Source organism: Hermetia illucens, chromosome 4 (genome assembly GCF_905115235.1).
Source record: "Hermetia illucens chromosome 4, iHerIll2.2.curated.20191125, whole genome shotgun sequence".
In the NCBI taxonomy this organism is placed as follows: domain Eukaryota; kingdom Metazoa; phylum Arthropoda; class Insecta; order Diptera; family Stratiomyidae; genus Hermetia; species Hermetia illucens.
In genome coordinates, this window is record NC_051852.1 from 16,129,276 (window position 1) to 16,144,533 (window position 15,258).

General features: G+C 42.7%; 1 protein-coding gene across 1 annotated transcript in view; it reads left to right on the forward strand.

Annotated features, from left to right (window-relative positions):
• The window catches only part of LOC119654917 (pinopsin-like), a 95,600-nt gene that overhangs the window by 59,927 nt on the left and 20,415 nt on the right, over nucleotides 1–15,258 (forward strand). The window contains exon 2 of the mRNA XM_038060563.1: nucleotides 15,002–15,210. Coding sequence (XP_037916491.1) covers nucleotides 15,046–15,210 — 165 coding nt within the window. The 5' untranslated portion in view covers nucleotides 15,002–15,045. The remainder of the gene's footprint in view (nucleotides 1–15,001; nucleotides 15,211–15,258) is intronic.

Here is a 15,258-nt window from a genome sequence, read left to right on the forward strand (position 1 = left end):
TCCCGTCGGAGTAGCACATGACAGAAGAATCGCGCCTGGTCGGTTACGCAGGCGACGTTACGGAACTTGTTTCCGGACGCATTGTTGAATAGGTGCGAATCGGACTTTTCACATTGATGCGACGAGTAAGCGAATGGGTGACAGCCCATAGTTTCAACCTTGCACTGGAAATGAACTGAACTATTTATCTTGATCAGAGAGAGAATCCCGATCCCGCGCTCTATATCGATGGGCGAGTAGACTATAGAGTCAAAACCAGCAGTTAAATATTTAGGTTTAATGCTCGACGCGAAGGTGAGCATATTCGAACAAATCAAAGAAATAGGCTGATGTCCTTGGGAAGCAAGTGTATCTTAAGTGCCCCGTGCAACTGCAGAAACAGGGAGTTTTACGAGTGGTGTCTGCTTATCGCATTGTCTTAGAACGAGCCGTCATGGTGATCGCGAGACTGATTCCGGTTGTCCTCTCTTACTAAGGAACGTAAAGTCATCTATAACCACAAAAGCGAAGATCTGAGAGAGGTAGTTGCCCGTGGAGAAAATCAACACACACTTACCGAGAGGCAAATCTCTTGGAAAATGAGCCAAGAGGCAGTTGGACTGCGCGGCTCGGCGACAATTTAAATCCTTGGCTGAACTGAACGCATGGTGAGATTGATTACTTCTTCACCCAACTTCTAAGTATCCATGGGGGTTTTCATTCTCCTATGTGTTCTGCAATGGCGTGGCGGACGACGCCGGACATACCTTTTTCTAATATGAAAGTGGGATGAATTTCTTCAGCAACTTTACGCAGACCTAAGGGAGCTCTCTACAGAAAACCTTGTCAGAATGGCATTACATTTAGGTAACACGATCGGGCATGCCGCCTATTTTAAATCTTCAATTATTATTTTGTAGGATGAAGAGCATCAAACCTTCATTGCCTTGATTACCTATAGATCGGCTGACTCAATGATTTCACTTCGATTTGCTGAAACCTATGTTTATTCTTGAGTAAATCGGTAACGAGGGTTATAGTGTGATAATCTGGACCCGGAATGAAAATTATAAAAACCCCTCAAAATTGCCAATCAACCTAACTTTGTTAAAGTCTGTACTCCAGGGTCCCTGGAAAAATTGTGGGCCTGAAATAATCTTCACTGCTCTTCTCTCTCGACTTGCCGGCCTACGAGTTCAAGTGTTCCTCATTAACGATCCTTCTATCTGTGTGTTCAAAAAAAACTTGGAAAAATCATTAATAATTCTGAAGCAAAGTTTTGTGACAACCGATTCGCAGATATCAAACTGAAACGTGGGACTTTTCAAGCCCTTTCCCATTCCAAGTTTCATTTTCTAGAGTCTAAAGCCTTTGCTACAAAACTACTGAAACTTCTTTGCCGAGCACTTGTGTACTACGGCAAAGTCAGATCCAGTGTGAAAATTATACGGGCTCCAATGGAGCTAGTTTTATTCAAATCCTTTTTAAGGTTTTGTGTAAACACAAAACCTTATTAAAATCGGTTTACTGTCTGTCTGTCTGTCCGTCTGTCTGTCTGTCTGTCTGTCCGTCACACGCATTTTTCTCGGAGACGGTTGCAGCGATTGACACCAAATTTGGTGGAAAGCTGGGAACTGTGAACCCTCACACATACAGTGAATTACATCCTTTAATGACGAATTTAAGGGGGGTCCCCATACATGCAAAAGGGGGGTGTAAATTTTTTTTTCATCAAATATAGTCATGTGGGGTATCAAATTAAAGGTCTCGATTAGTACTTTTCGAAGACGGTGTTAGTTTTGACATTTGTTGAAAAGGTAGGGAGGGCGGGGGTTGAAAGTGACCATTCCTTTACGGGGGCCATTCTCAGAAACTACCCAACTGAAAAATCTGAAAAAAATCAAGAGGCTGCCACTATATGGTGCCTGGGCTCCGAAATACCTTCCACACTGATATCTGCACAAATAAAGTTAATAATAGTATATTACTATAATTTTTAGTAATTCGCTGCAAGACCCCCCTTAAGTTCATGCTAGGACCACGAAATTTCGCAACAATATAGGATATAACATAGAGCATGATCTCACCAAGTTTGGTGGAAATTGCACCATTACTAACAAAATTATAATACGTCAAAGTTGCCGCTTCTTTGCAAATTCAAGACTATGAATGTCAATATCATCCGAAAGTAAATATTCTCACATAATATATGCATATATTACGTGCTACGTACTAAGAAATACACAAAACCTTTCGTACCTGAAGCGTCCAGCTTCCGGTTTTCCGACTTGTTTTCCTTTCCACTGGAAAAAATGCCGGCCGAGGATGGTATTCCCTCCTCCAAACGATGAACCTCTAAACAATTTATATGATCTTTCATCATCATCAACGGTGTAACACCAGGCATTCCGGTTTTGCACCGAGGTCCACCAATTCCGCCATCGCCCCATCTCAGGCAGGGGCTGCCTCGTCTTCTTTTTCTACCATAAATATTGCCCTTATAGACTTTCCGGGCTGGATCATCCTCATCCATATGGATTAAGTGACCCGCCAACCGTAACCTATTGAGCCGGATTTTATCCACAACCGGACGGTCATGGTATCGCTCATAGATTTCATCATTATGTAGGCTACGGAGTCGTCCATCCTCATGTAGGGGGCCAAACATTTTTCGGAGGATTCTTCTCTCGAACGTGGCTAAGGGTTCGTAATTTTTCTTACTAAGAACCCAAGTCTCCGAGAAATACATGAAGAGTGGCAAGATCATTGTCTTGCATATTAATAGCTTTGACCCTATGGTGAGACGTTTGGAACGGAACAGTTTTTGTAAGCTGAAATAGGTTCTGCTGATTTTCGACCCTAGATAGGAGAAATTACCAATTGTCTCAAAGTTGTAGTCTCTTATCTCTATCCTTCCCACTTGACCAGCGCAATTTGGTGTTGTTGATTGGTTGGTTTTCGATGCTGACGTTGCCATATTTCGTCTTGCCTGCATTTATATGCAAGATCTTGCGCCACCTGCTCGATCTGGATGAAGACAGTTTTTACGACTCGGATCCTTCTTCTCATGATGTCGGCATCGTGAGCATAGGCCAGTAGTTGGGTAGACTTTAAGAGGATCGCGTTTCTCGCATTTACCTCAGCATCACGGATCACTTTCTCCAGGTCCAGGTTAAAGGGGACGCATGATAGGGCCTCTTTGGTATGGGCCAATGATGTTCTGAGCGTATGGGGCTTATCTGACCTAGCAAGGTAGCGGAGAATATCTTATCGATGGTACTCACCAACGTGATACCTATATAGTAGCTGCACGACGTGGTATCTCCCTGTTTATGCATGGGACAGATAATGCCTCTTTGCCAGTCGTCGGGCATTGATTCGCTGTCCCAAACCTTGAGCATAAGTTGATGAACCGCATGGCGTAATTGGTCGTCTCTATATTGAACCAATTCTTATGGGGGGGGGGGGAACCGCCTTATGGTTTTTAAACCGATGAATTCCATGGACTGTTTCTCCTAAACTTGGTGGTGGCAGTATTTATCCTTCGTCTCCGGTTGGCGGAACCTCTAACTCGCCGATGTTCTGGTTGTTCAGTAGTTCATCCAAGTACTCAACCCATCGCTCCAATATACCCATTTTGTCGGAAATCAGATTTCCCTCTTTGTCTCGGCAGGATGAGCATCGAGGTTTATAAGGCTTCATTCTGCTGACTTGTTGGTAAAACTTCCGCGCCTGGTGCGGTTACTCCCTATTCTTTTCTAGTTCACAGACTTGTTGGTTCTCCAAAGCTTCCTTTTTAAGTCAGTGAAGTCGCTTCTCTGCTCGCCGAAGTTCGTGATAAATATCTGCGCGTGCCCCCGCGTCCTTTGAGAATGCAACATTCTTCCGTTCGGTTACTAACTTACATTCACCGTCAAACCAGCCGTTCCGACCTTTTTTTGCGGCTGGGACCAAGTATTTTTTTGGCCGTATTTCTGATAATATTTTTCAGGTGATTGTTTAAATCATTTGTTGATGTTTCATCTCCCAGGATCTCTGTTGACTGCGGTTATTGCGGCATCCATATCCCCCTTATAAGTGTTGCAGAGGGCTGTATTGTGGATGGCTTCAGTGTTAACTTTTACCTGATTGTCTGAGGAGATTCTGGGTGGTGTTGTTATTCGAGCCCGAAGCACCATGCAAACGAGATAGTGATCCGTGTCTATATTGGCCCTCTATATGTTCTGGCATTCATCGAGACTGAGGGGTGATGCCATTCGATCAACACGTGGTCAATTTGATCCAAAGTGGTCCCGCCTGGAGAGGCCCACGTATGTTTGTGGACCGCTTTCCGCGCAAACCAGGTACTTCCAACAACCATTTCGTGCGACCCTGCTAATTGAATAGTTCGCAGTCCGTTATCATTTGTTTTTTCGTGTAAGCTATGGGAGCCAACGTATCGCCTGAATACGGGCTCCTTCCCTACTTGGCTGTTAAAATCCCCAAGTATGATTTTGATATCCTATCGGGGGCAGGCTTCGAGGGTTCTTTCTACTGCCTCATAGAAGGTATCCTTCTCCGACTCTGCAGTCTCCTCTGTAGGGGCGTGACCGTTTATGAGGCTTATATTTCTAAACTTGCCTCGCAAGCGCAGAGTGCATAGCCGTTCGCTTATGTTTTCAAAGCCGATAAAAGCAGGTTTCATTTTTTAGCTGACTAAGAAACCTACTCCGAGCACATGATTTACTGGATGACCACTGTAATATATGGCTTAGTGGCTCTTCTCCAGGAAAGCAGTCCCCATTCCACGTATCTCCTGCAATGCTGTTACATCTGCCTTATGTTGGAACAGGATACCGGCTAGCTGCTTGACAGCTCCTCCTCTGTACAGAGAGCGGAGGTTCCATGTCAAAATGAGCAAATCGTTATTGCGTTTACGTTGCCGAGTTCATTGTTATGTTATCAGTCCACTCTGAGGCTCCTGTTGTAGCTTCGTAACAAGTCTTTTCCCGTGTAGGGTTGTCAGCCCTACCGAACCCCCAACCTGGAGGGCAAGTTGATACAATTTGTCCCGTTCTTAGACGCGGGAGACTCGGATTCATCTATCTCCGTCTGCGGGTTTTCATTAAGAACAACTCCCAGCGGTCACCACGTGGGGGTGGAGTATTTTTTTTTGTTGAGGATGCTGGGAGTCCTGAGCCCGCACACACACTGAACCACTTGGGAAGCATCTTACTTCCTCTTTTGTAGTTCACGGATTCCTCTTTTTTGAGTTAAAGGTGGAGGTGGAGATAGGGTTTGGAAGTAGACCTGTTGGTGTTGGTTCAGCAGACGTTTCCCAATTTTTATGCTCCATCGTGGGTACCAATTAACGTTTCGCCCTAGGACCTGTACTACCCTTTGATCGCCAGTTACTTTGTGTCTGATGATCAAACGTAGCCACGGACTACGATCACATGAAAATAACGAAGTCCGTAAATTGACTGATTTCGCTAATGTAATGAAATGACTGAAAGGAGTAAAGCCAAACGACTTGCTAGAATAAAGGATACCTAAAGGCATAAGCTACTGAGGAACTGCAAGTTGCTCAGCGAAGCCAACCGAAGCACTGGAGTGGACCACAGAGTCTTCTCCCAATAAAAACGAAACTTAAATATACAAAAAAGCTGCTGATTCTCAGTCGTAGCTTGGCGAGAGGTGTTTTTATTGGGTAAAAATCACGCACTCTCAGAGATCGTAAACCTTGAGATTAGTCGTTGGAAGATTTCCACCTATTAAAAATAAAAAAATTACAAAATTGTTTTATTAATTCAAAACTTTCATGTGTCAAAACGAGCAGGCTTGACCTACCTCACACGATTACTCAATGTAAAGTAGTCCCCCCTTTCTAACCGGCCTCGTGGCCTGCCGCATTCTCTCCGAATCCTCGGTATCACTTTGTCACAAGGTCATAATTTTCATACCTAAAGTACTTCCTTGCGGAAGCAGGACTGGCCAGAATAGAAGGGAGGGGGGTACAGAGTTTTGTTTTCTTCTCTAAGTTTAAGGATAATTTTTCCCTTGCCAGCGCTATTTTCTTTTCGATCTTGAGTGACATTCTAAATTTTTGTAGATAAAATTTTTAAAACAACTAAAAAGTAATCTAGTCACAGCAAAATCTGTTACAAACTAAAATATAACCATTATTAGGACAGCTTGAAAGTGCAGCCATTTATAAATTTTTTGTTGGGGAAAACGCCTTTTAATTGGTAAGCATTACGAAATATGCTTGGAATTATGAAAAAATGTAAAAATGTTAATCTAAAAGAAAACCGTAAAATTAAATGAATATTTCATTCGTGTTAACATAACAACTTTAAGTACTCGTTTATTCTTCCATGCATGGATATTTTTTGTGAAAAGCGTACATACTAAGATACGTAAGTATCTTCAAACAGCATCGACCGTTAAACACCTGAAGCTTTTCATTTAAGTTACTTTCCCTATTGAAAAAGCGTTTTTTCTTCAACATCTCAGTAAGTTCTCTGTATCTATTTTACTGTTTGAATGAAAATTAGATAAACAAGGCTTCTTTACATTACATTTTCTTTGAAAAACAGTTCAACTGATTATTCGTCACATGTAGTAAATTGAAAAGCTCTTCATTATCTGAAGAAGTACTCTGGTCTCCACAGCTTTCTGTTAAAATGCTTGTCTACAGAACGCTTTCCCTAGAGAGTAAAATTGTCAGATTCCCCTTGGGTTTGCCAATAAATACAGTTGGAATTTCCCTGGAAATACATTTTCAAGAGGTTACTTAAAGGGATTTAATCAATTGATTCGAAAGTATTGTTGACAAAAGTTGGCAGACGAATATGAAACGATAGATTATTTACATTTGTTGATTGTTGATTGGGGGCGTGAACAGGAAATATACATGATTACATTTGGAGGCACGAGTTGCGCCACCTCTTGGTTATAAATAGTTAGAAATTGTTGGAAAAAAGGACAAGTCATGCTATCAAATCATATTTGAATAAGCCAAAAGCTGGGTGTTTCAAATATGATAGGTTTTGTAGGTTCCTTAGCTAATAAGCCTTAGGTGCGTTACTATCCAACTGCTACTTAGAAGCGGTCCCCTATCTAAGGATGAACCACTTTCAACATCGCTTAACTTCGATGATTGGACAAAGGCGGTTTCTCTTTTAGTCTTGAAAGTCAATGACACAATTTTTTTTCAATTACTGTGATTTTCATTTTCTCAGTGATAGTAATGTATTCTATGCATAATTTTTAACTTAAGCAGTTAGGAATTAGCTGAAAATAGAAGAAATGAGCAAACAAGCTCATTTTCTCGATACTTACAATTTCAAACAATGCGATTGTTCCTTCTTAACTCCTCTTTATGGAAAACAAAACGTTATTAAAATCGATTCATTGCCTACCTATCTGTTTTTTTTAAAAAAAACACCTCCCCTAACCCGCATAATTCAGGCCTGGATATTTGGAATCAGCCTGTGCGTCGACCTCCTTTTATGGGAACTATCCAAACGTTCCTACCATACCCTGATTCTAAGCGTTCTCTCCTTCCGTCGTCGATGTGCGGCATTATGGTCACCGAGTCTTCTCCAGTGGTATAATCTTCGCAATCCCTCAGCAAAAAAAAATTAATAGGCACCATTCCCGCGACTACGAAAGCTGCTTCGTCAGACGTGATTCTGCGTTACGTGCGTTAGCAACTCTCAACGCAATCAGACGATATACACTAATGATAAAAAAAAAGTGGCCACCTACCTAGTGTCGAAAGAGTGTAAAATATTGCCGCCGCATGTAATATTTCGGGGTTTTTCGTAATTTTGCAATGAAGCAGGTATACAAAGGGACATCAGAACATCAAAGGACATCAGTTCCTAACAAACAGACGAAGTGCAAGGATACAAAATTTAGAAATAGTGAAAAATCATTCAAAAGTGGAAATAGTGCTTGAAATACATTTTTAATAATTTGTCGAATTAAAATGTCTCCAAAACAGCGGTAAGTAATTATTATCATTAACTTAGTAGAAAATCGAATCAAGATTTTGCCTTCGATCGGACAGGCCGCAACGCTGTCTTCGTAGGTCAGGCGAGGAATACAGTGAGGATTGCATCCAGGAAACGCAGAAAGGCAACCCTGGAATAATGGTATGGGGCTGTTTTTCCTCAAAAACAGTAGGTGTACTGCACCGGGTACCAGTGAATACAAAAATCAACTCAGCTGAATATAAAAATATTTTAGAAACATCACTGGTACCAAGTCTAGCGAGGTTCAGAACACCTCGCCTATTAACTTTCCAACAAGATAATGCACCATGCCATAAGACAAGACTCATATCCGATTGGTTGGCCCAAAAGCATATAAGAACTCTTGATTGGCCTGCTCAAAGCCCTGATTTAAATCCCATCGAAAATATATGGGACCATATTGATCGTGAGATTCACGACAAGACAATTAACAACTTAAACGAGCTATGGGAAGCTGTTTTGGGTGCCTGGAATAGAATCTCCGAGGAGTATTTAGAAGTACTAATTAATTATATGCCAAACAGAATTGATAATGTTATTAAAAATAAAGGAAGACATACCTCTTATTAATAATAAAAAAATTGGTTTTTATTTATAAATAGCCTTTACACTTCCTACCATAGTATTTGTAAAACAGATATTTGAAATTGTTATCAATTGGGGAGAAACTAGGGTTCAAGTTTGGATTTTCGGAAAAAGTTTGGGTGGCCACTTTTTTTTGATCATTAGTGTACTTCCTTGCGCCTGAACATTCACCACCTTTGTCCAAACTGGTGGTGCGTACAGGAGAATGGATTAGCATACTCTGGCTAGCAACAGCTTCCTCGGTGTTTAGGGTTCTCCAATAATGAGCTTAATGCTAATGATCCACAATAACACCGAGGTATTTGATAAAAGGTTTGGACGCTATCATATGCTGTCCCACACAAAATTTTAAAACTCCTTTCAACTTACTGCTGACTAGTGCAGCCTCAGTCTGGATCTTTGATCAGCCTGACCGGTGTCTTGCATGTCCAGACAACAACCTCAAGATGTTTGTCTACTACCACAATTGCAATATGATCATAACCAATAAGGGCAGCATGTCTTGGGCCCAGCACCGATCCTTGAGGCACTCTGCCAGTTACCAAATCTCCAATTGGGCCGATGTCGGTGTCATAGAGGAAATATCTATCTATCTATCTATCTACGTGAACACATTCAGCTAGCTTAGACATCACTGCCATTGCGCTGAGTTGAAAGCATTTCTCACAACGAGGATGACGAGAATAAAGTATATGTTGGTACCATCAACTGTCCCATACTGTTCACTAGACATGACACGATGGTCTACCAAGTGGTTTACCGGTCTTGGGTAGCAGCACCAGCATTTTTTTTTCAATCAGCCGGGAAAATGGCCTCTTCCATCACCGCCTTTAAAGCCACTTTCAGTATTTCGTCCCGCCTGGGTGTTTTCTTTTTAGCTCCTAACTATGCTCAGGTAAGCTCATCCCCTGTTATAGTTGGAATATCCTTTGCGGAATGCTCTCTTTGGATCGCAATAGTGCACTGACTTTGTTGTGGAAACAGAGTTACCATTATTCTTCGCAATAAAACTCAGCAATTAAACTGCGGGGTCCTGCTTGATTTCAGCTTAGCCATTGTCGCTTTATAAGCTTCCCATTGGTTGATGTCAGCTGTGCACAGCTCCTTAAAGAAATTCCGTCTGCTCTCACCGATTGTCTTCCGCTACTTCCTCCTGCAAGCTACCTCATCTTCCTCTGGTCAGCTTTCCCCTTGGTTTAGAGACATCCCCTTGCACCTTGGTTTAGAGACATCATAGGCTACGACCATTTTTCTACATTAAATATCTCTAAACTTCGTCCGATATGACTTTATGTCTCTTGGATACCCCATTCTCCTACTCTTCACTATACTAAACAGTATAGCCTGGTCGCTACGTATGTTGTTTTCACTAACTGGCAGCTAATATCCCTTATCAACACAATGCTTACAAAGGTAATATCCATCACTGAGTTTACTCTTCCTTTACGGAAGATGTAGGTACTTTCGTTATTTGCCTGCAGAATGCCCAGCGAAGAAAAGGCTTCCAATAATACCAGCCCCCATTATTTTTCGGGAACCACCTGCATTGGTCAGATTTATTGTGCATGAAAGATATGGCTATATCGTACTCCAGACATACAAATCACATAGCAGGAGATATTTTCTCCCGAATTTTGTAGACAGTCCAAGCCACTAGTTTTCCCAAAAAGTTGGAAAATTGATTGTCACCATTTGTGTGCCACTGTGTGCTTTCCACAAGCTTTTATTGCGCCGAGACGCTCGACGGGAATTTAAAATTGCCGCACCAGGTCTCTCGATATGTCCTCCTTCCTTGTAATCTCGTCGGGATCCCTGCACTCCATAGTTATTTATCTTGTTTTGTCAATTGCCTTATCGTAATCTACCTACCTAAGGGTCTACCAACCAAGTTTTGATAGTTATCTTCGGTAGCTACAGGAGCAGTTTTCTGCTTAACTTGGATATCCATTAACTTTCGGCGGCATTTCACTTCACAGTTTTCCAAATATATGTTCCCAACATTTGGGATTTCATTTGTGAATCCAATCTGAAACCCAAACGTTGCTCTCTCTCCAATGCTGACTCTTTAGCACTTCCGCTTTTTTTGGTGTTGCAAGCCTTACGCCAATATCCTCCATTCCTTCTCTGCTACAGTTTTCAACTTTGGACTTGTTTGAGTCGTTCGTTCCATCTTTTTGGTAATAATACGTACCAGCCGCAATGGAGTCAGCCTAGGGATTGTGACAGTTTCACATTTCCTGCACATTGGGCTGTCGAAGACAATTCGCCCATGGTATTTTCGCAGAAGTCCTTAAGGTTTCGGACTATCATCTTTATATAATGGTGTATGGTGTGCTTCGGCCCGACGAATTCGAAGAGCATTTTCACGGTATTACCAATCTTCTTTAGGCAATTTGCCACCGTTAGTACGTTAGCTAGCACCACATCAACATTCCTGTCATTGGCCTGCATCACTTGTTCCTTGCAGTACCTGGTGCAGCCTTTGCCACTATCACTACTACGTCCAAACATCTGTACGAACTGGGTGGAGAGCACCAAAGAGGAACCAGTTTCGTCACTCTTATTACTTGATGAAGTATCTGCTCCAGTGGTACCATAATTAACTAGAGTGGCGTTAACCCTGTGTTCCATAGGATGTCTTATCCATTTAGCTGTCCTTTATCCTCTTTGAACTACCCACCAGCCAAACATTAGACAGCCGCCGAAAATTGCGTAGACTTTCAGTAGCTCATTGCACATCTCCTGAAATAGCTGTTTCCCTTAGCTTAAGGCGTCCTACTTACATTAAACCGAGTGGTGTAAGCAGCAGGAAACGTTCACATCAACTGACCAGTGGTAACCCTACCAGAAACACCATATCGCTGATGCGGGGAGGGATATGAGTGTTCCACTGACACGTGTGTGGGTGGTTAGTGTACCACAAGAGAGGAAGTAAGATGTTTCCCAAGTGGTTCGGTCCGTCATCAAGTGGATGCGGATTCAGGACTCCCAGCATCCTCAACAGCTTACGAAACGCGCCTTATAAGCTCCAAGCCTTCATTAACACTGGAATACAAGTCCAGGGTTACGCGGACGACATTGTTTTAATCTGTAGGGGCACCTTTGTCATAGAATCCAAACTGGACTAAGGGTTACAAGTGCTTGGTGCAGGAAGGTGGGACTGCGGATCAACCCAGCCAAAACGAATATAATACCATTCACTAGGAGGCGTAAGCTGGATCACCTGAAAGCCGTAACATTACATGATATGGAGGTGAAACGAGAAACAGAGGTCAAATATTTGGGAATTACTTTTGACCAAAAATTATTCTGGAAGATACATGTCGGAAACACTTGTCGGAAAGCCACGAGGGCTCTGATGACTTGTAGATCCATAGCAGGAAAAAAATGGAGTTGGAGCCCGAAGATAGTACTTTGGATATATACTGCAATAGTAAGGCCAATGATTACCTATGGAGCGGTAATCTGGGCAGAAAGAAGCGAACTCAGCAAACAATCCAGGAAATTACATAAGCTCCAAAGGCTGGCTTGCGTGCGTATCAGTGGGGCAATGAGGACATGCCCAACGGAATCCCTGGAGGTCCTTCTGAGTTTAACCCCTCCCCGTTTGTACATATAGATGCAAATAAGGAGGGCAATATTTAGGATGGCCGGTAGTATCAGTGAGGCGGGGAGCTGCCTAAATCGAAGGAAGATTGATATTCTTTCTAGGCGGTATCCCGAATTACTGATACCAACGGATAACAACTTTGGAGTAACAAGGCAAACTGGGAGAGCGTGGCTACGTCATACGGTTTAAACCGACAACCAGATTACTTGGTACACTGGCGGTTTCCTAACAGCAGAGGAAGCGGGTGCCGGTGTCATTGGTCCAAGAAAAATGTACTTTGAGCCAATGGGCAGGTAACCTAGCATATTCCAGGCGGAAATATACGGCGTAGACAAATGTGTCTCCTTTAATCTGCAAAGGAACTACAGGGGCCAGAACATAGCTATTCTCACCGATAGCCAAGCAGCGATCAAGGCACTTAGGTCCAACCAGGTGAACTCTAAACTGGTGTGGGAATGCCTTGAGAAACTGTATACACTCGGCTCGTCCAACAAGGTCTGGATACTTTGGGTTCCAGGAAATGCTGGGTTGGAAGGCAACAAGGCAGCGGATGAATTAGCCAAGAAGGGAGCAGGGATGCCTTTACACGGGCCAGAACCCTTCTGTGGAATCGGAAACGGTTTCGTAGCTATGACTCTAAGAAATGAAGAGGAACGGTTGAGGCAACTACACTGGGCGGGCCCACCAGGGATGGAGCAGTCCAGGGTGCTTATTGTGGGATATGAACCCATGCGCACAAAGGATTACTTAAACCTCACCAAAAAGAACCTCCGAATCATAGTGGGAATTGTCACTGCTCGTTGTCGGCTGTCGCCTAGGGAAGCTAGGGATATCTACGGACACTGCCTGCAGGTTTTATGAGGAGTATGACGAAACCTCTATTCACGTCCTGTGACAGTGTCCGGCACTTGTGTAAAGTAGGTCGAGGCATCTGGGAGAACACTTTATACCAGATGCAAAGCTGAAAGATCTGGAAGTAGGGAACATACTAAAGTTCCTGACGGTTATAGGCCTGCTTGAGATATTATGGTCAATAGGTACAATATAACCAGTGGGCTATCTAGGGTCGAAAATCACAACCGATAACAGCTACGATGATGAAATCCGCGCACGGTTGTTGTCAGCCAACAGAGCCTATTTCAGCTTACAAAGACTGTTCCGCTCGAAACGTCTTACCATAGGGTCAAAGCTTTTACTGTACAAGACTATGATCTTGCCAGTCCTGATGTATTCCTCGGAAACTTGGGTTCTTAGCAAGCAAAATTGCGAACTCTTGACCGCGTTCGAGAGAAGAATCCTCCGAAGAATTTTTGGCCCCTACATGAGGAGAGACGATTCCGTAGCCGTAGCCTACACAATAACGAAATCTGTGAGCGATACCATGACCGTCCGGTTGTGGATAAAATCCGGCTCAATAGGTTACGGTGGGCGGGTCACTTAATCCGTATGGATGAGGATGATCCAGCCCGGAAAGTCTATAAGGGCAATATCTATGGTAGAAAAAGAAGACGAGGCAGACCCTGCCTAAGATGGAGCGATGGCGTAGGTCAGGACGCCAGACAGCTTTTAGGGATATCGAATTGGTGGACCTTGGCGCAAAACCGGGATGTCTGGAGTTCCTTGTTAAGGCAGGTCTAGACCGGATACCGGTTGTTGCGCCGTCGATGATGATGATGAAAAGTTGCACAATAGTTCTTTAAGGACGCGATGCGACTTTCCCTTAACAGTATAGTAATAATAATTCATTAACACTTGTCCCCGTCTCATCATTGGTGCTCTTTGATCTGAAAAAAACTTCAATGGGTCGGCTAACGGACCAGGTACTTGTAGAATTGCTAATTGGTGGGCGGAAGTGGCAGTGTATAGGTCAGACTTTAAGAAAGGACGACAAATGCATTGCTGACTATGCCATGCAATGAAATCCAATATCCGAGAGCTACCGATGAGTAGGTCGTCTTTAAGGCACATGTTGCAGAACAGTAGAGAAGGAGTGTACGCTTTCCGGGAAGACCTGAAGAAAGCTAAAGATCAATTCTTTAGATGGCCAATAATGGTGCGTAGGCCAGATATCGTGGAGTCATGCCAAGGAGATGTCCATAAATTCTAAGGCTTATAATATTATATAATGAAAAAGTCTAAAATTTCGTCCACCTCCAAGAGAGCGAGAATTTTTTGAAGCGATCTGAACAGAGTTTCTCGAGGCCCAATTGTTTCCCTTTCTTATGCTTGGTAATCTTATACAATTTAATTGAATAAGGACAAGATTCGCACTACGTTGTTAGGTCTAATGCTTTCTGAATAAGAAAAGAAGTCACAATAAACCCCAAATTATTTATGCAAATCCGGCCTCATAAAATATAGCGATTTGACATGCCCTGCCCTCATCCACTTTGAAGGGTGGCGGCATTAAAATCTTTTCAAAGAAATCCTTTTTCAATTTTTTTCCTTTAATCACTTTAAGCTTTCGATCCACAAATTCAATTTTTTGGCTCTTCGTTGTGGTTAATGCATAAAACTAGGGCCGTAGAGAGAAAAGAGGGTCCGCGGTGAAAATTATCCAGAAAACGGGAACCGGGATGAAAATGTGGCGTGAAAATTGTGCAACCTTCCTCCTGTTTTTTTATTACGGATCATCGGGAAAATCTTTGGCCAAGGAGGAACCCTCTCTTTCCATCCCCCTCTCGTCCGGCCTGCATACGACACGTCCACATTTAATGCGCTAAAGTAATTCGCTCTTTAATAATTCCAGTTTTTAAGTCTAAATGAAATGAGAATTGATTTTATATTTAATTGGTCTGTCTTTCAGATAGAATGCGAGACAACTCAATACTCAATTAAAATGTAATCGACATGGATGTGAGCATCAATTCGTCTACAATAATTGCAAATTACAAGGATGGTCAGTTGATGGAGCCATGGGGCTATTTGCTGGCGGCGGCGGTTTTGCTTCTTATCGGTCTTGTCGGTTTCACTCTGAATTTAATTGTTGTAATTTTGATGTGCCGTCATATTAAGGTAAGTGAAAAAATAATTACTGAGTTATGTTCACGTAGCTTAAAAGGT